Source organism: Erythrolamprus reginae, chromosome Z (assembly GCF_031021105.1).
Source record: "Erythrolamprus reginae isolate rEryReg1 chromosome Z, rEryReg1.hap1, whole genome shotgun sequence".
NCBI lineage: Eukaryota > Metazoa > Chordata > Lepidosauria > Squamata > Dipsadidae > Erythrolamprus > Erythrolamprus reginae.
This window is the reverse complement of record NC_091963.1, coordinates 77984916-78009990: the sequence shown is the minus strand read 5'-3', so window position 1 is coordinate 78009990 and position 25075 is coordinate 77984916. Positions and strand designations below refer to the sequence as shown.

Sequence of the window (25075 nt, the reverse complement as noted above, 5' to 3'; positions counted from 1 at the left end):
CCCTGGCATAGTGGGAAAGGGCGGAAAATAACGTAGACTAACAAGAACACAACGCCAACGTTTCCAACTTCGAAAGCCCTCCGCTATCGCACTAACCCTTCCTTCTAATAAGCCGTTAACCCACCTTTTCGCCCACGCGACCATTAAAGGACTTCGCTTCCGTCATTGCAAACAGTCGATCAGCCAATGATATTTAAAGAAGACGCTCGCGAGGTTTTCGTTTCTTCACCATGGCAACCTTAGTCCGGTAAATCGTGACTTCTTCTTCGTTGTGGGCCACCGGCAGTTCGTCATGGTGAGCAACCGAAGCTTCTGCTATTTTCAGTCGCCCCTTCAATATTCAATTATGCTCTTGCTTCACTTCCCGGGAGAAATGGAATTTGGGATTATTCGCGCAAAATGTGGCGCTTCTCACCACCAACTCAAAAACGGCCCGATAGCTTCTTTACCATATTCCAAATTATCACTTTAGATCTTTACGTTAGAAATTAAAACCACGTTACTTTAAGACTCCTGTGATGCTACCAATTATTGCCCGCAAAAATCCGTGTCATTAGGTAGCAGCAAAGAGACACAAAAAACGCGTGCTGTTTTTACAGCACTGATATGAAAGCTTTTACTTAACACCGAATTCGCATTACACATAACTTTCTGATACCGGATTTTATCTTGCAGTATTTGATCATGACCCTCCCTAACCCCCTTTTTTTCTTGCTAGTATGTATCAAATCAGTTGCAGGATCATTCTTAGTATTGATTTATGCTGGACAGATCAGACAGAAATAGTGGTGCACCTTTCAGTATGGGTGTATCAGAGTGAGAATGGGATTATTGATCTTAAATGAATCTGAGAATGATTATGAATTTCTATTTGATATTCTCATTCTCATTTTTCTTTTTACATATGCTATTCTTTCTTAAGAGTGTATGAAGATTGTATATATTCAGTTGTTATAGTATTAATTAACATGGCTACCAGGTTTGATGTTTAAGTCTGGACAATAATATGGACACAATGACTTAAAATAGCTTATAAAATATATACAGTATTTTATTAAGGGGCAGTATTCTGAGTATATTTTCAGATTTTTTTTCTATAACTAATTTATTTAGTTATGAGAAAGCTTAAGTACCCTTTAAATAAGCATATAAGTTCTTTAAACATGATAGAAAGTCCTTTAAATATTATATAAATTTTATATTCTATATGCAGGCAGAGTTGGGTCTAAATGATCACCATCAAAATGAAGTAATCAACTACATGCGCTTTGCACGCTCTAAACGTGGTCTGTGCCTTAAAACGGTAGACTCTTGTTTTCAAGACCTTAAGGAAAGCAGGTAATATGAGAATGGGAAAATTAACCTAGAGGACAATTTTAGCCATAATTTTAAATGTACTGTCAAAAATGCATACAATACTGCAACTATAAATAAGATTTTGAAGCATCCTCATGTTCAGTTTAAATCTTTTAAAATTTATTTTCAACATTTATGCCAGATAACATATGGAACATATGAATAATGATACAAAATAATGATATAATACTCAAACACATCTGACTGATATGGAGTAGAGTCTACAAAATTATTTTCCATGTATCAATCATAATTTTATTTAAATACAATTCCAATGAAAAGTATCACTATAAAATGGTCAAGTACACAGTCTTTGATTTATAATTTGGAATTATGATGGTTTCAAAAAGGATGCTTTAAAACTCCTAAAGCACTTCATTGCAAAATGTTGCTCTATACTACCATCCTGAAAATACTGCTTGGATTCCGCAGGGAAGATTTTCAGCTGATGAATGCAGTGTTCTAGGGTCTTTCTCACTCCCTTAAGGCACATCACACTCCTTACTTGAGACTTTATCCCTTTGACAACCTCTCCAGTTGAGTAATGACTACAACCAGGATTGCTGGGATTAGTCATTAAAGAATACACTCACATGGGCAGTATTGTGGGACATCTAGTTTAACGGTGCTACACTCAGTGATTGAGATTCTAATCCCAATTGTAGTTAAAAATTGAAGACTACCTGTATATAGATTGACATAATAAATAAATATAAAATAAATAAATAACTTACAAATTTTCAAAATAATTTATTAATGAAATGAGTAATCTCCTCTGCGACTATGAATTTGTGCTGCTTTTTGCTAGTTTTGCTGAATAAATTCTGAATAAATTTATGAATAAATCTGAATTCCATTCATGACATATTGCATCTTGGCTATATTTAATGAAATGGAATTCCTATAGAAACTACTTTTCAAAAAATGTTTTTGGAATAGTTAGTTTTTAAAATTATTTTATTTCTGGATTCTTCTCTTTAGGCTTGTGGAAGATACATTCACTGTTGATGAAGTAACTGATATCCTGGATGGTTTACAGACCGTAGTGCATAGTGAAGTGGAATCAGAACTTATTAATACAACTTACACCAATGTATTACTTTTACGACAATTTTTTTCCCAGGCAGAGAAATGGTGTCTTAAGTTGCAGACTGACATTTCAGAATTGGAAAATAGGTGGGGACACTAAAGTTAATTTCATAGATTTTAAATATTTCTATTAATACATATGCTTTCTTTATTCATAATGAATCAACCCAGAACATTGATATAATAATTGATAGCAGAGTCCCAAAGCTGTTTATTAGTTGGTCTACTTTGCTCAATAAACTTATTCTTGCAAAAGTATGTTTTTAATTGTCCTAGTCTCAAAATAATATTTTCATTTGAGACATTTTTATATTATAAAGACACCCTCAAGTTAAGCTCAAATCCTAGTAACTGTGTTTGCATTTATATTGTCACTATTGTTAAGGATGTTTGTCATTGCTTTTCTTAGGCTACTTTTTCACTTTCAAATCTAGCTAATGACCTTGGAGTTCTCAGGTGCCTGCTCTTATCTAAAATCTAGTGTCAGGCATAAAAGAATAGGTCCACACCTGAAGGGACAATTTAACTGATTTATTGCTGAAAGCCTATGAATGGAAATCTTCTCATGTAATAATCAATTGGTCTAGAGCAGTGATGGCTAATCTTTTTCTCGTGTGATGAAAAGTGCACGTGCGTGCCAGCACCCATAATGCAATGGGAGGGGCGGAGTATGCACACATGACCCGCTCCTCATGCATGCGACACCCCCACACCCCCCGCATACACGTGCAATCCCCACGTCCTGTTTTGAACTTAGCAGGCCTCCCTGCAGTCTCCTGAGACCATTTTGGGCTTAACAGGCCTCCCTGCATTCCCCTGGGACAAAAAATGGTCACAGGTGGGCACCACGTTCCTCCAACACCCATTCATGTACATGCAACCCATCGCCTGCGACCCCCCCCATACATGCAATCATGTTTCCTGCATGTGCCTTGCCTCCCATACATCCCAAAAAGTAGCTGGCTCGCAGGAGACCTGCGCACACATACACAGTAGAGCTGAACTGGATGAAGACTCATGTTTCCACAAAGAGAGCTGTGCATGCCAGCTGTAGCATGCCTCCCATAGGTTTGCTATCATAGGCCTAGAGTCAAATAAGGATCAATCACAGTCATGGGAGAGAGAAGCAGGAGGGTTTGATATACTTTGAATCTCTACATAGTGATTCTAGGCTGATCCCCCTTTTCACCTGTTTCCTTGGCTCTGCCATTCCTTCTCTTACGTCTAATTGACGTCTGAGATCAACCAAGGTAAGTTGAGATATTCTGCTATCTACTGAATGTAATTTAATATTCAATAGACTTACCTAAAATATTTATTGCTTGTTTCAAGGAATTTGTTAGAACAAGTTGCTGAGTTTGAAAAATCAGACTTTACATCTTCAAATAAGAAGGTATGACTTTATTTTTAAAGAGTGATCAAATGGAAATACAGCTGTAGGTTTATATTGTTTTCATGGTTCTGAGGGTTTTATAGAAATTCAGTACATTATACTGCTTTTTTTTGTCCTCAGCAGTTTTTTATTGACTTAATTAGTTTGATTTCTGGTTATTACAACATTTTATTTTCTTCAGTTAATTTCTAACCTACTCTTCCCTCATGTCTTCTGTATTGGTTAGTTAGTGTCCCTTGGCAGACTTAATAGTAAATAGATGTCTACTTTATCAGTAAATGTAGCACAGGAAGCACAAATCAATACAAGTATTTTGGTTTGTCAATTGCAATTTAAGAACAAATAGTACAGAAAGTTACTTTTGTAGGCCAGAGATACTCCTTGAGGACACTGTTGGCATTAGGAATGGAAAATATTGGACCAACATTAAAGCAAAGATTTACCAGTTTTACCAGCTGGATAGATTCAATTTACCAAGATTTAAATAAATTGTTTCCTGAGACCAACCTATTATTTATTTAGTAGAGAAATTTCTATATAGGTAGGTATTTATATTAAAGAGCTGCAATGCAGGAAGACTATATGGTATAATTTAGCTTTGTGACTGGGAGGTGAAATCAACAGAATATATTGAATATATCAATATATCTTTGTGACTTTGGGAAATAAAATCAACACAATATCTCTTCTATGGGTAAATGATTGCCATTTCAAGAATCCTTCCAATGTTACCAAAGGATGTCATAAAGTAGTTTTTTTGCTTACTAGATTTGGATCCAGTGATACATACAGAATTTGTTTTAAAAAATTCAATGGTATAACAGAATCAAAGAAAAATCCTTGAAAGATATAAAGCAGCTTTTCTAATATCTTTTTAACTGCAAAAATATTTTCTTATTTTTATCTTTGGTGTTATTTTAATTTATATCTCTTTTTGATATACTGTATACAGTACAGTGAGATACCTTGTCTTACAAACTTAATTGATTCCAGGACGAGGTTTGTAAGGTGAAAAGTTTGTAAGATGAAACAATGTTTCCCATAGGAATCAATGGAAAAGTGATTAATGCGTGCAAGCCCAAAATTCACCCCTTTTGCCAGCCGAAGCGCCCGTTTTTGCGCTGGTGGGATTCCCCTGTAGCTCCCCTCCATGGAAAACCCCACCTCCGGACTTCCACGTTTTTGCGATGCTGCAGGGGAATCCCAGCAGGGGAATCCCAGCATCGCAAAAATGGGCGCTTCACTGGCAACGGAAGTCCAGAGGTGGGGTTTCGCAGCCAGAGAAGCCTCAGCGAAATCGCAGCTGTGATTTCGCTGAGGCTTCCCTCGCTGTGAAACCCCACCTCCGGACTTCCGTTGCCAGCCAAAGCACCTGTTTTCACGCTGGTGGGATTCCCCTGCTGGGATTCCCCTGCTGGGATTCCCCTGCAGCATCGCAAAATCCGGAGGTGGGGTTTCCCATGGAGGGGAGCCTCAGGGGAATCCCACCAGTGTGAAAACGGGCGCTTCAGCTGGCAACGGCAGTCCGGAGGCATCCCAGCGGCCTCGGCGGGTTCATAAGGTGAAAATACTTCGAAAGAAGAGGCAAAAAAATCTTAAACCCCGGGTTTGTATTTCAAAATGTTTGTATAATGAGGGGTTCGTGAGACTGTATCACTGTATATGTATGTTAGTGATCTTATCTAATTGTAAATGCTAACTAGAAATGATTTTTCTTATCAGAATAAGAGAAGGATGAACAATAATGTCTAAATATTAATTTTAGAATATACCTTAAAATTAGTTTGATTTGAGAGATCTTACTTCTGAATAAATTAAAATTATGTTACAGACACTTGATTTGTATTTTTTTTCCTTTTTAGCTGAATCCAGAGTTGGTTAAGACTAAACTTACTCCATTACACGAGGGAGCATCAGAATTGCTAAACAAGGTGACCAATTCATATAATAATTGTTTCACTCCGCTCAGTGTAACTAGTTATCAATCAAACTAAATGTATTCCTTATTATTCAAGCTATATTTAGAAGTTTAAGTAATATATTATAATAACTTTAAATTGCTAATGACTTACTAAAAATACAAGTTCTCTGTATTTTAGCGTACATGCCTGAAAAAAGAAAAATCCACAAATGGTTTGGAAACACTTTAAAAAAGGAAAATAACAAATAATTTGGAAATACAGATTTTTTTTTTTTTGTATTCTTTGCAAGTTGATAAATATTCAAACAAAATATTTAAAAGAGACCAGAATTTTGCTCAGGAGGTTGAGTAAAATGGAACCAAATATTGTTATGAGGAGAAACTTCAGAGGAATGATTAATGTTGACTGTTTATTATTAATTTTCTGGTCAGTGCTCCAGAACATATGTAGCCTGTCCCTTGCTTTCCAGTACACCTGTATAGGTAGCTAAAAACACAGTTGGGACAGAAAATTCAGTTATTGAGGAAAATAGTAGTTAAGCCTAACACCCATCTGACTGTCTCATTGTTTCAGCTATTGAATGAAGAAACATACTAACTTCTTTCCAGGGCTTTGCCAAATTGCCGGAGGAATTCTACACACCTTACTTTACTATATTGATTGTCAGTTTGCTTTGATTTCAACTCCCTCTCATAACTGGGGGCTGAAAGCTGCCTATCAGAGGAGTTCTTTTCAAGAACACAGCTAACTTCAGGATTCTGGCTTCATTGTTTCCCCACAATGGACAAACGACCTGCAAAAATTGATGGAATTAGCAGAGATGGCTAAATTAACTGCTTTGATAAAAGAAAAGAAAAAACATAATTACTTTTGTTTCTACTTGGAAATAGTTTCAAGACTCTGTGTTTGAGGTGGGAAAAAATGAAACTTTGATTTTGGATTTTTTATTTTATTTTAAGTTTGTTTTTATAGAAGAAATGGCTAGTTTATACTATTATGTAAAAGTAAAAAAATTAGGTTTGGTGTTATTCTACTGCACCAAAGGAAGTTGGATATAATGCCCTTTCTTAGAAACATAGAAACATAGAAGACTGACGGCAGAAAAAGACCCCATGGTCCATCTAGTCTGCCCTTTTACTATTTCCTGTATTTTATCTTACAATGGATATATGTTTATCCCAGGCATGTTTAAATTCGGTTACTGTGGATTTACCAACCACGTCTGCTGGAAGTTTGTTCCAAGGATCTACTACTCTTTCAGTAAAATAATACTTTCTCATGTTGCCTTTGATCTTTCCCCCAACTAACTTCAGATTGTGTCCCCTTGTTCTTGTGTTCACTTTCCTGTTAAAAACACTTCCCTCCTGAACCCTATTTAACCCTTTAACATATTTAAATGTTTCGATCATGTCCCCCCTTTTCCTTCTGTCTTCCAGACTATACAGATTGAGTTCATTAAGTCTTTCCTGATACGTTTTATACTTCAGACCTTCCACCATTCTTGTAGCCCGTCTTTGGACACGTTCAATTTTGTCAATATCTTTTTGTAGGTGAGGTCTCCAGAACTGAACACAGTACTCCAAATGTGGTCTCACCAGCGCTCTATATAAGGGGATCACAATCTCCCTCTTCCTGCTTGTTTCTTTTCCTCTTCTTTTCTATACTTTTCCCTTCCCTTTTCTCTTCTCTACTTTTCCAATTATTTGATTTTGTATTTTTGTATTTTATATTATAAACTAAAAGGACAGCTCGAAAAGGATTTGGGCTCTATTTCTGCACCCCAGCAGAGGAATTTAACTCCCCTCTGTGCATAAAAGGAAATTTCTTAGGCAGGATGCAGGATCATCATCTTCAAGATTTCCCTTCTGTTTCTGTACCCTGCCAAAGCAACTCAGCTTCCTTTGAGAATCAGTTGTTTTAACCAGTCCCTACAGACAAGAGAGGATTTCTCAACAGATATCAGTAGCTTACAACCTTCCCTGCCAGTTTCCCTGTTGATTTGTTAATGCATTTGTTTCACAATCCTTGTTTATTCATATTGTTCTCCAATGCACTGCTGCGGAGAGTCCAACATGGGTGATACTTCAGCCTTATTGGTTAGGGACTGAGTTAAATTAACATAATAATTAGCTCCGCCCAGCAGTCACCCCATCACTTCAGGCTTAAAAACTCAGTTGTGGTAATGCGACTAGAGTTTCTCAAGCTCCTGTATACAGGAGTAGTAATATAAAAAATGTTTAATCGTGTGTAAATAAAGTATAACTTTTTTTCTCTTACCTTGTTTGTTTTGCAGGTATGAATCTTCAGGGAAACAAGAAGAAGCAGGCCTCTGCCCTCCATGGGCATAGCCTGCTCAATTAACCACTCAATTAACAACCACTAATTGAGCACAGAGGTTAGAACATCGTCTGGAGGGTCCCTGGCCTCCGTAGCCATACCCCAAAGGTTGTTGAGCCATAGGGCCGGGTCCCTGGCCTCCGAGGCCATACCCCAAGGATTCCTAACTGGTAGGAAAGGTTCCCTGGCCTCCGTGGCCATAACCTGTTGGTTCTCGAGCCATGGGGGGCTGGGTCCCTGGCCTCCGTGGCCATACCCCAAGGACAAATGAGACGTGGCCTTGGTACCTGGCCTCTGAGGCCATACTCCATATGCAAGACTCACGGTGCTGTTTAATGCCGTTTGAAGCCCCCCCCCCTCAAAGATTTGTGCGTTAAAGTAATCCTGCTCCGTTAAAAAAGCACTTGGATCCCCCCCTCCTTATTTTCGTCGTCAATCCTTTTGTCAGGATTTTTCCTTGGCAAATCCCTCAATGCAAAGAGCGTATTCACAAGGGGGATATAATCAAGGTGCTTTCAGAGCAGATAGGGGCGGATATATCAACCGTTCCAGACAGTTTCAACAAAATAGGAAGCCCTTTAGAGGAACCGGCCAAAAAGGATTCCGAGGGCAAAAATGACTGCAACTATCAGTTATCTATAGGGGGGCATCTCCAGTTTTTCGTAGATGCCTGGGAGTTGTCCACTGACATCTGGGCCATATCCACAATAACCCACGGATTACGTATCAATTTTATCAAAATACCCCCTCAACGGTTTTTACAATGCCCTGGGATCCTCTGTCCCCAGAAGCGAACTCTTTTGTTGGAGGAGATTTCCCACCTACTAGAAATCGGGGCAATAGAAGCGGTTCCCCCGGATCAGAGGGGACTATTCAATTGTCTTCATGGTACCCAAAGCCTCCAGGGAGTATTGTCTAATTCTAAATTTAAAACAACTCAACTTATTCATGAAATACCAACGTTTCAAAATGCACTCTCTTTGGTCAATTCTTTCTTCCATCAGACGCGGAAATTGGTTAACATCAATCGACCTGAAGGAGGCATACCTACATGTGCCAGTACATTTAGTTCACCATCAATATCTCAGGTTTTGCACAGAAGGTTGCCATTTTCAGTACCGGGCGATGCCTTTTGGCTTGTCATCCACGCCCAGGACTTTCACAAAGCTGTTGGACATTGTGACAGCTGTGCTGAGAACCCGTTCAGTGCGCCTCATGGCGCACTGAACAGGACAATGTGTTAATTTTATCCAGGAGCCCTTCACAAGCACAAAGGGACCTCAGCCTGACCATTCAAGTTCTACAAACTCATGGTTTTACCGTAAACAAGAACAAGAGTCATTTAGAGCTTACCACGTGCATTCCACATCTTGGCATGGTAATAGACACTCACTTGGGGAAGGTTTTCCTCTCCAACGACCGCAGGCAGAAAATTCAAGACTTGGTGTGTCATCTCCAACGGGTATCCCTAGCCTTCCTATCCCAGTTGCTAGGGACATTCGTCTCATGCATAGACATTGTCCCCTGGACTTGAATACATGCCAAGCCACTGCAGTGGTTTCTTCTTCCTTTTCAAAGAAAACGCATCAGACACTCCATTCGATTAGTGACAGTTACAAAGAAAGTGAGACAATCACTCCATTGGTGGCGGACATCGGCTATGCTACAAGGCTCCCAGTTTCTGGAACATCAGGAAGTGATAGTTACCACAGATGCAAGCCTCAGAGGTTGGGGGGCCCATTCAAAATCCCACATGGCACAAGGCCTGTGGACCCAGGAAGAATTGCAGGATGTGAATATCAATTTTGTAGAGCTAAGAGCAGTGTTTCTAGCGCTACAAGCCTTTCAATCAAAGGTGCAGGGCAGACACGTCCTTATTCTAACAGACAATGTGACCACTTGATCCCACATCAACCATCATGGTGGGACAAGGTCGGGCAAACTAATGGAACAGTTAGAGCTTTTAATCTCCTGGGCGGAGGCAAACTTAGCATCCATAAGAGCCGAACACATTTCAGGGACTTCCAATATAGAAGTAGATTGGCTCAGCAGGGAAACACTCGACCCAGCAGAATGGAGGTTGGGGACTGAGGCTTTTCAAGAGATTACCAACAGGTTTGGAATACCACTGGTGGATTTGTTCGCCACACCAGAGAACACCCAACTACCGTGTTTCTTTTCCCGGTTCCCTTCATCTGGAGCCGAGAACGTCAATGCGCTCAGAGCATCATGGCCGGAAGGTCTGCTTTACACCTTTCCACCCACTTGTATCATCCCCAAGGTGATCGCCAAATTACTTTTGGAACAGGCGGAAATTCTTCTGGTGGCTCCGTATTGGCCTCATCGTCTGTGGTTCGCCGATTTGATGGATTTAACCATTTCACCCCCACGGCGAATTCCCAACCATCGAGTCTCCCTCAGACAAGGATCTGTTCTCCACCCAAATCCACAGTGGTAGAAACTAACCGTGTGGAAATTGAGGGGGACCTCATGAAATGGGCAGATTTACCAGACAACGTCATAGCCACCATACAAGCTGCGCGCTGACCATCCACCACCAGAATATATCAGGCCACCTGGGCAGCCTATTGTCATTTTTGCAGTGGTTTAAAGGCAGATCCTCAATGCCCATCATTGAGAAACTTACTAGTCTTCCTACAAGCAGGTTTCGACAGAGGACTAGCACCAAATACCTTGCGCAGGCAACTTGCTGCTATTTCTTCCATAATTAAACAGGACACATGGAAATCTATGGCTCATCATCCTTGGGTCAGGGATTTCATCCGAGGTGCAGCCAACTTACGACCTCCAGTGGTACACAGGTACCCAACATGGGACCTTCCATCAGTTCTTCAAGCGCTGACGACACTACCATTCGAACCTCTCCATCAGATTCCAATATGTGTCTTGTCAATTAAGACAGCCTTTTTAGTAGCCATAACACCGGCAAGGAGGGTATCATAACTCTCGGCTTTGTCGGTCCGGCCGGACCTATGCATATTCTACCCTGACAGAGTAGTGTTGAGATTAGACCCAACCTTTCTGCCAAAGATCAATACACACTTTCACAGATCACAAGAACTAACGCTACCGGATTTCTGTATGCATAGTTCGAATCCATTAGAAGTGCGTTGGCACAAATTAGACATTCGTCGAGCCCTGGAAATATATATATGGAGAACTGAATCATTCCAGAAGACAGAGGCTCTATTCGTATCCTTCTTACCTTCATCAATGGGTACCAAGGTAACACCCGCAACGATTAGCCGTTGGGTAAGATCATGTATTGTATCTGCCTATGAATCTCAAAACCTACAAGTTCCGGCAGGCATTATGGCACACTCGACAAGGAGTGCCTTGACATCAGCAGCTTGGGCAACACAGGCCCCACTTGAGGACATCTGTCGAGTGGCTACTTGGCTAGCCCCAGATACCTTTATTAGACACTACAAGCTTGACTCATTCAAGTTAACCGAAGCGGCCTTCGGCCAAAGAGTACTGCAGACGGTGCATATCCCATGTTGGACTCTCCGTAGCAGTGCATTGGAGAAGGACCGTTGAACTTACCTGAACGGTCTTCTCGATGCACTGCGAGGAGAGTCCAAACCCACCCGGCCATTGGCCCAGATACTGTTTGAGCTTGTTTAATAAAGTTATGTTTATTGCATTACTCCTTCGTTTTTATTGACTGAGGTGATGGGGTGACTGTAGGGCGGAGCTAATTATTATGTTAATTTAACTCAGTCCCTAACCAATAAGGCTGAAGTATCAACCATGTTGGACTCTCCTCGCAGTGCATCGAGAAGACCATTCAGGTAAGTTCAACGGTCCTTTCACCATATTTAGCTTCCTTACACACACACAGTAGATTATAATTAAGATTCATTTAAGAATAAATGCTATTATTTTCAGCTAATTATTTTTAAATTGCTTTATGAAGTACATTACTAATTAGATTACAGAAAGTTAGCTCTAAATCTTGTTTGATGAGAATATATTAACGAGTGTACCCTAAGAATGCTGATCTGCACAACCTGTCATTTTATATTAATTTAACAATCTGAAGTCTAAGCATAACCAGTGGTTAGATTTTTTAAAAACTTTTTTATTATGTCAGGAATTTAGAAGTAATAGTCAAATATGTGGGAAAAATTCAGATTGTCAACAGAAATAGAAAAATACAGGAATAGATGTAGATAAAACAATTGAAATTAATCCATGCCGCCTCCCAAATTATAGAAGGAATATTTTAAAATATCATCAGTTTATCCTTAGTTTATTCCCACTATTTCCTTCACCTTATAGTCCATCAGCAATATAATGGAACAGGAAACATTCACTGAAAAGAGGCATTACTTCTGGCCCAGATAAAATGGTTTGTACAGTGGTACTTCTACATAAGAACACCTCTATTTAAGAACCTTTCTAGATAAGAACTGGGTGTTCAAGATTTTTTTTTTGCCTCTTCACAAGAACCATTTTCTACTTAAGAACCCGAGCCCGGAAAAATTTCCCAGGAAAGTTTAGAGTGGCATGGAGGCCCGGCCAGTTTCCTGCCATTCCTCCTTTAATCCTGGCCATCTTGGGCTTTTCTGGGCTGTCAGAGGAGCCTTTCGGTGGTGCTTAAGGAGGCTTTGGCAGTCTAGAGCGAACGGAGTATTTTCCTTTCTCTGGGCGCCTGGAGAGGCAATAAACCACTTCGCTGTGGTGACTAATACACCTGGTGCAAGGTTGCCTCCCAGAGCGTCTGGGTGCAGAAAGGCAAAAGGGGGCACTTCGCTCCGCCCAGATCAACTCAGCTTCAGCCAAACCGAGGAGTCACTACAGTGAAGGAAAGGCACCGGCTTTAGAGCGAGCAAGAGGAGAGGGGAGCCCTGCAGCATGGAAAGGGAGAAGCAGCAGCAGCAGCAGCAGCCCCCACCTTTTGATCAAAGGAGCAAGAGGTTCCCTCCTCTTGCCCGCCTGGGTTTCTCTCTCTGGTGCAGTGTATGGGAGGCAGCCTCGTGCTGGGTGTATGAGAGGTGTGTGCTCCTCCTTGCCGCCTCAAAGTCCCTCTTTTTTTTTTAAGCCTTAAAGTTTTGAATTTTTTTGATTACCCTCACTTCCCTTTCTTCCTTCAGCAGCGACTGTCCTCTTCCTCTTCTTCCTGGTATTCCCAGTCGAATTCTGAGCTTTTATTTCTTTCCTAATGGGTTTGTATGCATTATTTGTTTTTACATTGATTTCTATGGGAAAAAAATGCTTCCTCTTACAAACTTTTCTACTTAAGAACCTGGCCACGGAACAAATTAAGTTCTTAAGAACATAAGAAGAGCCAGGCTGAATCAGGCCAAAGCCCATCGAATCCAGCATTCTGTGTCACACAGTGGCCCACCAATTGTACATGGGGATCTTGAGCAGAAAGAGAAGGCAAAACCCTCCCTTTCCCTTGACCCCCAACAAATGATACTCAAGGGAGTTTTGCCTGCCTCAACCAACATAGAGAGGGCACATGGACATCTGTTTCAATAACCACAAATACACTTGGCATCCATGAATCTGTCTAATCCTGCCTTCAAGCTATCAAGGCTGACAGCTGTCACAACCGCTTCTGCAAGTGAATTCCATACACCAACAACCCTCTGGGTGAAGAAATATTTCCCTTGTCCTCATTTTCTTACCTATGAGCTTTAGGGAATGACCCCTCATCCTAGTATTGTGTGATAGAGAAGATTTTTTTCCCTCTATCCACCTTTTCTATCCCATGCATGATTTTATATATTTCAATCAAGTCATCCCTTAAACGCCGTCTTTCAAGGCTGAAGAGACCAAGGCGTTGCAACCTGGTTTCATAAGGGAGGTGCACCATTTATTTGATCATTCTTGTTGTCCTTTTTTGCACCTTTTCCAATTCCATTATATCCTTGAGGTGTAGTGACCAGAACTGTACACAGTACTCCAAGCGTGGTCTCAACATCAATTTTACAGAGGCAATATAACACTTAACATCTTATTTTCGATTTCCTTCCTAATCATGCCAAGCATGGAATTTGCTTTTTTTACTGCTGCTGCACACTGAGTTGACATCTTCATTGAGCTGTCCACCAAAACCCCAAGATCCCTTTCTTGGATTGTCTCAGAAAGCTTGGTCCCCATTATTTATTTATAATTAGAGTTGAAAGGGACCTTGCAGGTCATCTAGTCCAACCCCCGCTCAACCAGAAGACCCTAAACCACCCCAGCCAGATGGCAGTCCAATCTCATATTGGGGTTTAAGTATTTTATGTATTTTTATCAATGAAGGCAAATGTATTTTAATGTATTTTATTTATAACTTCAGTTTATTTCTGCAACAATGCATTTGTACATCAGTTTGAGCAATGTGCAAGGGTAAAAAAAAAACTAGTATGTATGTGCATGTATGGGGAGGGGAATCCACACTAATTAAACAGTTAATCTCCATGTACTTGTGCAATACATTGTATGTTCAAGTATTGTCTTCAAACTGTGATAAATGATTCCATAAAATACCAGTGGAATGGCTTGCCAGCAGAGATTGTGAACGCCCCCAACACTTGACATATTCAAAAAGAGATTGGACTGCCATTTGGCTGGACTGGTGTAGGTCTCCTGCTTGAGCAGAGTATTGGACTAGATGACCTGCAAGGTCCCTTTCAACCCTAACAACAAACAAACAAATAAAATAAGTAAAACATTTAAATATTTATACAATTCTTTTGATATTTTGCCTGTAGGAAATTGCAAGACTTCATGAAGAAAATGAAAAATTGAAGACTCGATTAAAGACAACAGAGCTGCAGGTGAAATCCTTTGATAAATGAAGTATGATTTTCATTTAAGAAACATTTATCTGAGGTGCAATTGACATTTCCATCTAGATATCCACAAAATAATGGAAAAAATGGTTTCACCTGAAGATACTTACATTTAGGCTAAATTATATTATATTATGTAATTTAAATCAATTAATGCAGGGGTAGGCAAAGTTGGCTCTTCTATGACTTGTGGACTTCAACTCCCAGAATTCCTGAGCCAATCATGCTAGCTCTGGAATTCTGGGAGTTGAAGTCCACATGTCATAGAAGAGCCTACCCCTGAATTAATGTATAATAACTTCATTTCACAAGTGATGCAGATTGCCACAAAAATCACACAATTTGTAAACTATGCAAAAGACATGATGTAATTCTCAATGAATGACATATGTTCGTGTTTAATTGTCTTTATTCAACATGATGTTATATTGAGATGTTACTGTAGATGAGTAGGTGGATTAATATATGGATGAATATAATCAGAAGAAAATGGTAAACTATTTCTAGAGTGGATGGATGTTTTTTAAAAAAAATAAGATTTGACCTAAAGTTTCAAATCTTTTGCAGGCTACAAATGCACTGGATGAAAAATCAAAGTTAGAAAAGGCTTTACAGACTGTACAGATTGCTCAGGGGGATCAAAAGGTATAAAATATTTTTAGACCATATCAAATAACTACAACTGTTTTGATAAAATTATTCCATGAAAATAATTTAGGTGTGTTTCAAAATTTTGTTGTGAACTTAACTTATCTATATAATGCTTTGCTGTATTTTAGGCCAGCAAAGTCTAAATTGTAGTCCAATTTTAGACCATAATACTAAAAAACTCTCTGCTTCATCCTATTTTTTCAAGTTTTATGATATTTCTATAATACTGTACATATCTACCAGTATTCTATTTTTTCCACCACAATTTTTGAAGTGAATCCTTGCATTAGCAAATTAACACTATCATTTTAATACATGCCTCTCAAATATAAAATGTTGCACAAAGGTTTGTGAACCCCCTTGAATTTTCAATATTTCTGCATAAATATCCTCTAAAATGTGATCTTTTCTTCACACAAATCCTAAAACTAAATAAAGAGAACCCAATTAATCCGATGAGTCAAAACATTATTTCAGCTCAACTTTTAAATGTTAATTTAACTGTTCCTTTGTGAATAGGCATCTGATAAATAAATACCAGTTTCTCCACAGCCCCACTAATTTCCTTCAGATTTGTTTAATCTTTTTTTATTTTGTCCCTGTCGGCTCACTTTTAAAAAGTAAAAATTATGTTTAAAAATTGTTTATAAAGTTCAGGAAGGGCAATTCAATTGTTCAAAGAATCAATAAATATAAAATATAATGTGCAGCATAATTAAAAAGTGAAGATATTGTAGGCTTTAATAAAATCTCATTAAATGTCATTCTGACATTTACAAAACTTTGTACAATATTTGTCTCCTTAGTGTTGGAACCCTTTTGTGATTTCAGTTGAGGAAATCAAAATGATCCAAATAAACTAAAAATAGTTTCAAATACACTAGGATCAGTAGAATTAAAGGCCCAACCCTCTGGAATCAGCTCCCCCAGAAATTTGCACTGTCCCCACCCTCCTCACCTTCTGTAAAAGGTTAAAGACCTATCTTTGCTGCCAGGCTTGGTGCCATTAAACTCTAGCCTCCTGGCGGATGATTGTAGTATGTCTTGCAGTGTGAATGGGAATGAATGATTTTGAATGTTATTAGAGTTTTTAAAGTTTTTTAGCTATATTAATTGGATTTTTAGATATGTACCGTATATACTCGAGTATAAGTCGACCCGATTATAAGCTGGGGACCTATTTTTTGCTACAAAAACTGGGAAAACTTATTGACTTGAGTATAAGTCTAGGGTGGAAAATGCAGTGGCTACTGATAAGTTGTAAAAATGGAAAACAATAAAATTACATTAATTGAGGCATCAGTACATTAGATAGATAGATAGATAGATAGATAGATAGATAGATAGATAGATAGATAGATAGATAGATAGATAATAAATAGATAGATGAGAGATAGATGAGAGAGAGAGAGAGATGATAGAGATAGATGGATGGATGGATGGATGGATGGATGGATGGATGGATGGATAGATGATAGATGATTGATAGATTGATAGAGAGATAGAGAGATGATAGATAGATAAATAGATAGATAGATAGATAGATAGATAGATAGATAGATAGATAGATAGATAGATAGATAAATGATAAATAGATAGATGATAGTTGGAGGGTTGGAGGGAGGGGATGCTGGGGAGACCCCTTATAAAGGTGGGGCACACTCTACCTCCACCGAGCTGTACCCCCCCACACACACACACACCTCCATCGAGCCAGGACAAGTGAGGCAGGCGAGCGGCGGCTCCCCAAGAGCGCACAAACTTTCCACGGAGCTTCTTCTCTCCTCGAGGCAAAGCAGCTGGACGCTGCACTGCAGAAGCTGTCTGGGTGGAGCAGCCATGGACGATGCAGCCACCTGGGATTCAAGCCTAAGAGAGGCAGAGAGGCTCTTTGGGACAATGGGGAGCTCGCTCAGCAGGACAGGCCCCATAGCGTTGGCTGACTCGCTCGGTTTCAGGTGCCCCAACCAGAAGCCGCCTCCTGCCACCTACCTCACCTGCTGCCTGCTTCCCCAAGGTGGCTGCATTGTCCATGGTTGCTCCACCTGGACAGCCTCTGCAGTGCAGAATCCGGCTGCTTTACTTCAAGGAGAGAAGAAGTTCCGTGGAAAGTTTGTGTGCTCTTGGGGAGCCGCCACTCGCCTGCCTCGCTTGTCCCGGCTCGGTGGAGGGGTGTGTGGGGAGGGTACAGCTTGGGGGGGGGGGATTGTTAAGCGGTCCCTTCAGTGGGAGTGGAGGGGAGCGCCCGAGCACCGTCAGTGACTCGAGTATAAGTCGAGGTCGGATTTTTCAGCACATTTTTGGTGCTGAAAAATTCAACTTAAACTTGAATATATACGGTATATTGTATACTGGATTGAAGGGCCGAGTTTTGGGACCTGTGCCAGCCTTGCCCCGCTGGACTGAGGTTCGGAAGGCGGGGGGCCTGGAGATGTCGCCCATTAAGACTAACAAATACGGGTCAGTGGCAGGGGATAGCACTGAAGAGACTATTTTATCATTAGCACTGGACTCTCCTAATAAGAACTTAATCAGCATAAAGCTTGACACACTCTTGCTGCTGCTTTTTAAGAATTACAAGCTAATCAACCACTCCTATGTTATTTTTGTTTTATACTCTTATGTCTTATGTTTTTTAAGTTACTTTTTAAGGGGGCTAAACTATATATACTGGGGGGGGTAGAATGAAATGGGATTTTGTACTGGTATTTTAATTGACTTACTTTTAATTATTTATGGGGGGGGTTTAGTGATGGATGCCTATGATTATTATGAATGGGGTCGATTGAATGGGGGTGGATGGGATAGGGCGGGTGGATGGGACTATGGTATGGATGTGATGAATGGATATGGTACAAATGAAATGTTTGGCCCACCTGACGCTGGAGAGGCAGGAGGGGAGAGGGCACCAATCTCTGGGGTGACAGAGGGTCGGAACATTCCAGTGTTGCTGGGGAGAGGCAGATATGGCAGGGGCCACGGAGTTAGCCGTTCCAGGGGAATGAGAGATCGTTGCTTAATAACGATCCCTTGTTCTGGCTCTGTGAGCTCAGTCTTGGGCACTGGTGATGAGTGTAATTCTGGCCCTGGGCTCAGGTTGCTGCTGCTCAATGCCAGGTCGGTGGTAAATAAAGCTCTCCTCATCCAGGATTTGATCCTGGATGTGGAGGCCGACCTGGCATGTGTAACTGAAACCTGGCTGGGCCCAGAGGGAGTAGTTCCTCTCTCTGAAATTTGCCCAGCCGGGTTTCAGATATGGCATCAACCTCGACCCCAGAGAAGGGGGGGGGGGGAGGAGTGGCTATTATAGCCAGGGAGAGCCTTTGCCTACGTGGACTCATTGCTCCAGAGATTGCGGGTTGCGAGTCTCTCCTGATGAAGTTGGACTTAGGGGTTCAGGTGGGCTTATTTCTCACGTACCTGCCTGCCAGCTGCGTGTCAAAAGCCCTGCCTGTGCTACTCGAGGAGGTAGCTGGGTTGGCGGTGGAGTTCCCAGGACTTATTGTCTTGGGGGACTTCAACCTGCCATCACTCGGCGAAGCCTCTGGACTGGGACAGGAGTTCATGGCCACCATGACAGCCATGGACCTGACTCAAGTAGTACAGGGTCCAACGCACGAGGGAGGACACGCACCCGACATGGTATTCCTCTCTGAGCAATTGAGTAATGGTCAGAGACTAAGGGGCTTAGAAGCATTGCCTTTGTCATGGTCAGACCATTTTCTACTACGGCTTGACTTCCTGGCTCCAATCCTTCCCCGCAGGGAGGCGGAACCGATTAAGTTGTTCCGCCCCAGATGCCTGATGGACCCAGAGGGCTTTCAGATGGCGCTTGGGGTTATTCCAGATGCACTCGTCCACAGTTCGGCAGAGTCTCTTGCGGAGGTTTGGAACAAGGCTGCAGCGGAGGCTCTTGATCAGATTGCGCCTTTGTGACTTCTCCGTGGCGCTAGACCCCATAGAGCTCCATGGTTCAACGAGGAGCTCCGGGAGTTGAAGCGCCAGAAGAGACGTCTAGAGAAGCGATGGAGGAAGAGTAAGTCTGAATCGGATCGAACACTTGTAAGAGCTTTTATTAAGACTTACAAAGTGGCGCTCAAGGGGGCAAGATGCGTGTATCATGCCGCCTTGATAGCATCAGTGGAATCCCACCCGGCTGCTCTGTTTAGGGTGACCCGCTCCCTTCTTAACTAGGGGGGAGTTGGGGAGCCCTTGCAGAGCAGTGCTGAGGATTTTAACACGTTTTTCGCTGATAAAATCGCTCAGATCCGGGCGGACCTTGACTCTAATTGTAAAACAGAGTCGACTGACAATGAGTCAGTCGAGGTGACTGGGGCCCATACTTGTCCATCTGTCTGGGAAGAGTTTGATCTGGTGACACCTGATGAAGTGGACAAGGCCATTGGAGCTGTGAGTTCCGCCACCTGCTTACTGGATCCATGTCCCTCCTGGCTGGTTTCGGCCAGCAGGGAGGTGACACGGAGTTGGGCCCAGGAGATTGTCAACGCTTCCTTGGGGAGGGGGTCCTTTCCAACACCCTATAAGGAGGCGCTTGTGTACCCCCTCCTCAAGAAGCCTTCCCTGGATCCAGTGGTACTTAATAACTATCCTCCAGTCTCCAACCTTCCCTTTATGGGGAAGGTTGTTGAGAAGGTGGTGGCGCTCCAGCGGTCCTTGGAAGAAGCCGATTATCTAGGTCCCCAGCAGTCGGGTTTCAGGCCCTTTTACAGCACGGAAACTGCTTTAGTCGCGTTGATGGATGATCTCTGGCAGACCCGGGACAGGGGTTTATCCTCTGTCCTGGTGCTTCTTGACCTCTCAGCGGCTTTCGATACCATCGACCATGGTATCCTTCTGCGCCGGCTGGAGGGGCTGGGAGTGGGAGGCACTGTTCTTCAGTGGTTCTCCTCCTACCTCTCTGGTCGGTCGCAGTCGGTGTTAGTGGGGGGCCAGAGGTCGACCCCGAGGTCTCTCCCTTGTGGGGTGCCTCAGGGGTCAGTCCTCTCCCCCCTGCTATTCAATATTTACATGAAACCGCTGGGTGAGATCATCCAAGGGCATGGGGTGAGGTATCATCAGTACGCTGATGATACCCAGCTTTACATCTCCACCCCATGTCCAATCAACGAAGCAGTGGAAGTGATGTGCCGGTGTCTGGAAGCTGTTGGGGCCTGGATGGGTGTCAACAGACTCAAACTCAACCCTGATAAGACGGAGTGGCTGTGGGTTTTGCCTCCCAAGGACAATTCCATCTGTCCGTCCATCACCCTGGGGGGGGGGGGAATTATTGACCCCCTCAGAGAGGGTCCGCAACTTGGGCATCCTCCTCGATCCACAGCTCACATTAGAGAACCATCTTTCAGCTGTGGCGAGGGGGGCGTTTGCCCAGATTTGCCTGGTGCACCAGTTGCGGCCCTATTTGGACTGGGAGTCAGTGCTCACAGTCACTCGTGCCCTCATCACCTTGAGGTTCGACTACAGTAACGCTCTCTACTTGGGGCTACCTTTGAAAAGTGTTCGGAAACTTCAGATCGTGCAGAATGCAGCTGCGAGAGTAGTCATGGGCTTCCCTAGGTATGCCCATGTTACACCAACACTCCGCAGTCTGCATTGGTTGCTGATCAGTTTCCAGTCACAATTCAAAGTGTTGGTTATGACCTATAAAGCCCTTCATGGCATCGGGCCAGAATATCTCCGGGACCGCCTTCTGCTGCACGAATCCCAGCGACCGATTAGGTCCCACAGAATTGGCCTTCTCCGGGTCCTGTCAACTAAACAATGCCGTTTGGCGGGACCCAGGGGAAGAACCTTCTCTGTGGCGGCCCCGACCCTCTGGAACCAGCTCCCCCCAGAGATTAGAACTGCCCCCATTCTCCTCGCCTTTCGTAAACTCCTTAAAACCCACCTTTGCCGTCAGGCATGGGGGAATTGAAACATCTCCCTTGGGCCTATACAGTTATGTATGGTATGCTTGTGTGTATGTTTGCTTTTAATAATGGGGCTTTTAGTGTTTCTTTTAAATTATTATATTTGTTATATATTGTTTATTATTGCTGTGAGCCGCCCCGAGTCTACAGAGAGCGGCGGCATACAAATCTAATAAATAAAAAAATAAAAAAATATTGTTTTGATATGTTGTGAGCCGCCCCAAGTCCTTGGAGAGTGGCGCTATACAAATCCAATTAATAAGAATAGGAATATATAATAATAATACTATATAATAATAATGTATAATGCCTTGCCATACAAAGCAAAGGCTGCAAGGTCAAATCCCAGTGAGGGTATGGTTAGCTGATGAGGCCAGAACAAGGCTGAAATAGATCTATCCTAGTCTCCCTTAATTTTCAGATTCAGCAAAAGCATGTGACACACACAATATTGTAAAATAAATATTTGTCTAGATGTTATCTTCTCAATCATATATCATTTTTTTCCAGTTTAACACTACTCAAGATGTTAGTGAACTAGAAAATACTATGGCTAATTTAAAGTGTCAGTTTGAGAAAACACTGCAAGACAGTACAGCAAGCCAAAAATCCTTGGAAGAGAATCTGGTGTCAACAAAACATGACTTACTGAAGGTTCAAGACCAGTTAGTACTGGCTGAAAAGGTTTGTTGGGTGGCCACCTTTGCCTTTTTTCAACTTTAATTCTTATTATCTGGAATAGTAGCTAAATTATTAAATTATTTTAATCCAATGTTGATTTTAATAATAACTAAGCTTCAGCATATTATAAATATAAATAATTAAAAACTTTTATGTGTTTTATTACACTTTTTGTATGAAGTACTTTGCTAAACTAAACTGTTTTGTTGTACAAATACTCTATCATATTTATTTTTCATGTACAGTGGTACTTCTACCTAAGAACTCCTCTACTTAAGAACTTTTCTAGATAAGAACCGGATGTTCTAGATTTTTTGCCCTCTTCTTAAGAACCATTTTCTACTTAAGAACCTAAGCCTGGAAAAATTTCCCCAGAAATTTGAGAGTGGCACGAAGGCCCATCCAGTTTTCTGCCATTCTCCCTGGGTTTCTCTCTCTGGCGCAGTGTATGGGAGGTGCATGCTCCTCCTCGCCGCCTCAGAGTCCCTCTTTTTTTAAAAAAGCCTTAAAGTTTTGGATTTTTAAAAATTCCCCTTATTTCACCTTCTTCCTTTGGCAGCGACTGTCCTCCTTCTCTTCTTCCTCCTCCTCCTCCCACCCAAATTCCGAGCTTTTATTTCTTTCCTAATGGGTTTGCACGCATTATTTGCTTTTACATTGATTCATATGAGAAAAATTGCTTCTTCTTACAAACTTTTCTACTTAGGAACCTGGTCACAGAATGAATTAAGTTCTTAAGTAGACATACCACTGTATTTATAGATACTGGCATTTTAAATATTTTAATGCTAGTACAGTGATACCTCATCTTACAAACGCCTCGTCATACAAACTTTTCGAGATACAAACCTGGGGTTTAAGATTTTTTTTGCCTCTTCTTACAAACTATTTTCACCTTACAAACCCACCGCTGCCGCTGGGATGCACCACCTCCGGACTGCTGTTGCCAGCGAAGCACCTGTTTTTGCGCTGCTGGGATTCCCCTGAGGCTCCCCTCTATGGGAAACACCACCTCTGGACTTCCGTGTTTTTGTGATGCTGCAGGGGAATCCCAGCAGCGCAAAAACGGGCACTTCGCTGGCAACGGAAGTCCGGAGGTGGAGTTTCCCAGCGAGGGGAGCCTCAGTGAAATCACAGCATCGCAAAAATACAGAGGTCCGGAAGTGGGGTTTCGAGGACTTTGGTGTTTTTGCGATGCTGCAATTTCACTGATGCTCCCTTCACTGGGAAACCCCACTTCCGGACTTCCGTTGCCAGCGAAGCGCTTGTTTTTGCGCTGCTGGGATTCCCCTGCAGCATCACAAAAACATGGAAGTCCAGAGGTGGGGTTTCCTATGCAGGGGAACCTCAGGGGAATCCCAGCAGCACAAAAAACGGGCACTTCAGCTGGCAAAAGGGGTGAATTTTGGGCTTGCACGCATTAATCACTTTTCCATTGATTCCTATGGGAAACATTGTTTCGTCTTACAAACTTTTCACCTTAAGACCCTCATCCCGGAACCAATTAAGTTTCTAAGACAAGGTATCACTGTATAATACAAATGTATCTTTAAAATAATATTTTAATGATTCAAAATGTATAGGAATTGGAAAAGAAGTTCCAACAAACTGCTGCCTATCGCAGTATGAAGGAAATTCTCTCAAAAAAGAATGATCAAATAAAAGAGCTACGAAAGAAACTTTCAAAGTAAGTGGTTGTCCTTCACTTGTATTTTTATAAATTCTATTTTTTTTATTAATGATATTTGGTTTTACAGAATCATACAAATTTTAAAAAGTTCAATTTTTAATGGATTGCCAACAACCTAGAATCATTACATGAAATGGGAAAACATCTAATTTTTGTCAATAAATTTAATAAATAAATGTGCTCCCAGGCTGCGGACTTGTTCTTTCAGGGGAATGTGTTCTTCCAACAAATTCTGATTATTTATTCAAACAGTGGATTAATTTTTGCTATTGTAATGTAAAATGCAAAATGTGTAATGTGAAACATTACATCTAAGTATTTTTATATTTTACTTTCATAGATATGAACCAGATGATTAGTTCCGAAGACGTGGTTCTGTTTCAAGAAACTGCCACAAAATGAACTGGAGTGAAAATACAGATTTGGGGGGGGGGGGATTTTTGTTCAAATGTTTCAGTATGTTTTCTAAGCAGCCTACTTCCCTTTTAAAAATGTTTGATTATTAGAAAGCCATAAGTGAAAATGTTGAATAAAGAAAAATACATATTTGTGTTTTAGGGCCATTTGAAATGTTTAGCTCATACTGCATAACAAGTACAAATGCAGAACATTTATCTTTTTTTTCAGTAAAAAAGTTGCTTATGAATATAGTTCAAAATGATTAATTATAATTCTTTGCATATTGTTAATATACAATTCTAAGGAAACCTCCCTACAGTTATTATTTTTCTGAAATATTGCTTTTCTTTTTCAGAATATTAGTTACAAACGAGTTAATTCTATTACCATTAAACATAGCACCCCACATTTAGCTTGAAGCTGAATAGAACTTGATCCTTGAGAGAGAAACTTTTAGCTATGCAAAGCTTTATTGTCCACCCAAAAATACAAATGACCAAGTAATTTAGACAAAGCAAAAAGCATTAACTTAGGAAGGTCAAGTCTTTATACAGAGTACAGTAATAAAGAAACAAATGCTATATGATGATTTGTATATGCGATGCAAAAAGTAACTGATAACAACAAAACACTAAGTAAACATAAGAGACACACAATTAATATATGTTGCCTCTTCCGCTTTCCCATCTGGGCTTGTTTGTTTAATATTTTTGCAATACATAAGGATTTCAATTTATGCTCCTTGTTTTGTTTCATTCCTGAAAAAACCTAATATTTGCATATAAAAGAAATAAATAGTTTGGCTAAAATGAAAA

At 41.1% G+C, this 25075-nt stretch overlaps 1 protein-coding gene across 1 annotated transcript; it reads left to right on the top strand.

The window, feature by feature from the left end:
* The first annotated feature begins 1 nt into the window (after nucleotide 1).
* Nucleotides 2–25075, top strand: LZTFL1 (leucine zipper transcription factor like 1). The gene is made up of 10 exons (XM_070729136.1): nucleotides 2–295; nucleotides 1214–1338; nucleotides 2338–2532; nucleotides 3778–3838; nucleotides 5701–5769; nucleotides 14832–14897; nucleotides 15480–15557; nucleotides 22001–22174; nucleotides 23755–23858; nucleotides 24202–25075. Exons 1-10 carry the CDS (start codon nucleotides 293–295, stop codon nucleotides 24218–24220), a joined length of 894 nt encoding a protein of 297 aa, XP_070585237.1. The 5' UTR covers nucleotides 2–292; the 3' UTR covers nucleotides 24221–25075.

Coding starts and splice junctions, on each gene's coding strand:
- LZTFL1 (XM_070729136.1), top strand. Junction 2,533..3,777: donor ATTTCAGAATTGGAAAATAG/GTGGGGACACTA, acceptor GCTTGTTTCAAG/GAATTTGTTAGAACAAGTTG. Junction 14,898..15,479: donor TAAAGACAACAGAGCTGCAG/GTGAAATCCTTT, acceptor AATCTTTTGCAG/GCTACAAATGCACTGGATGA.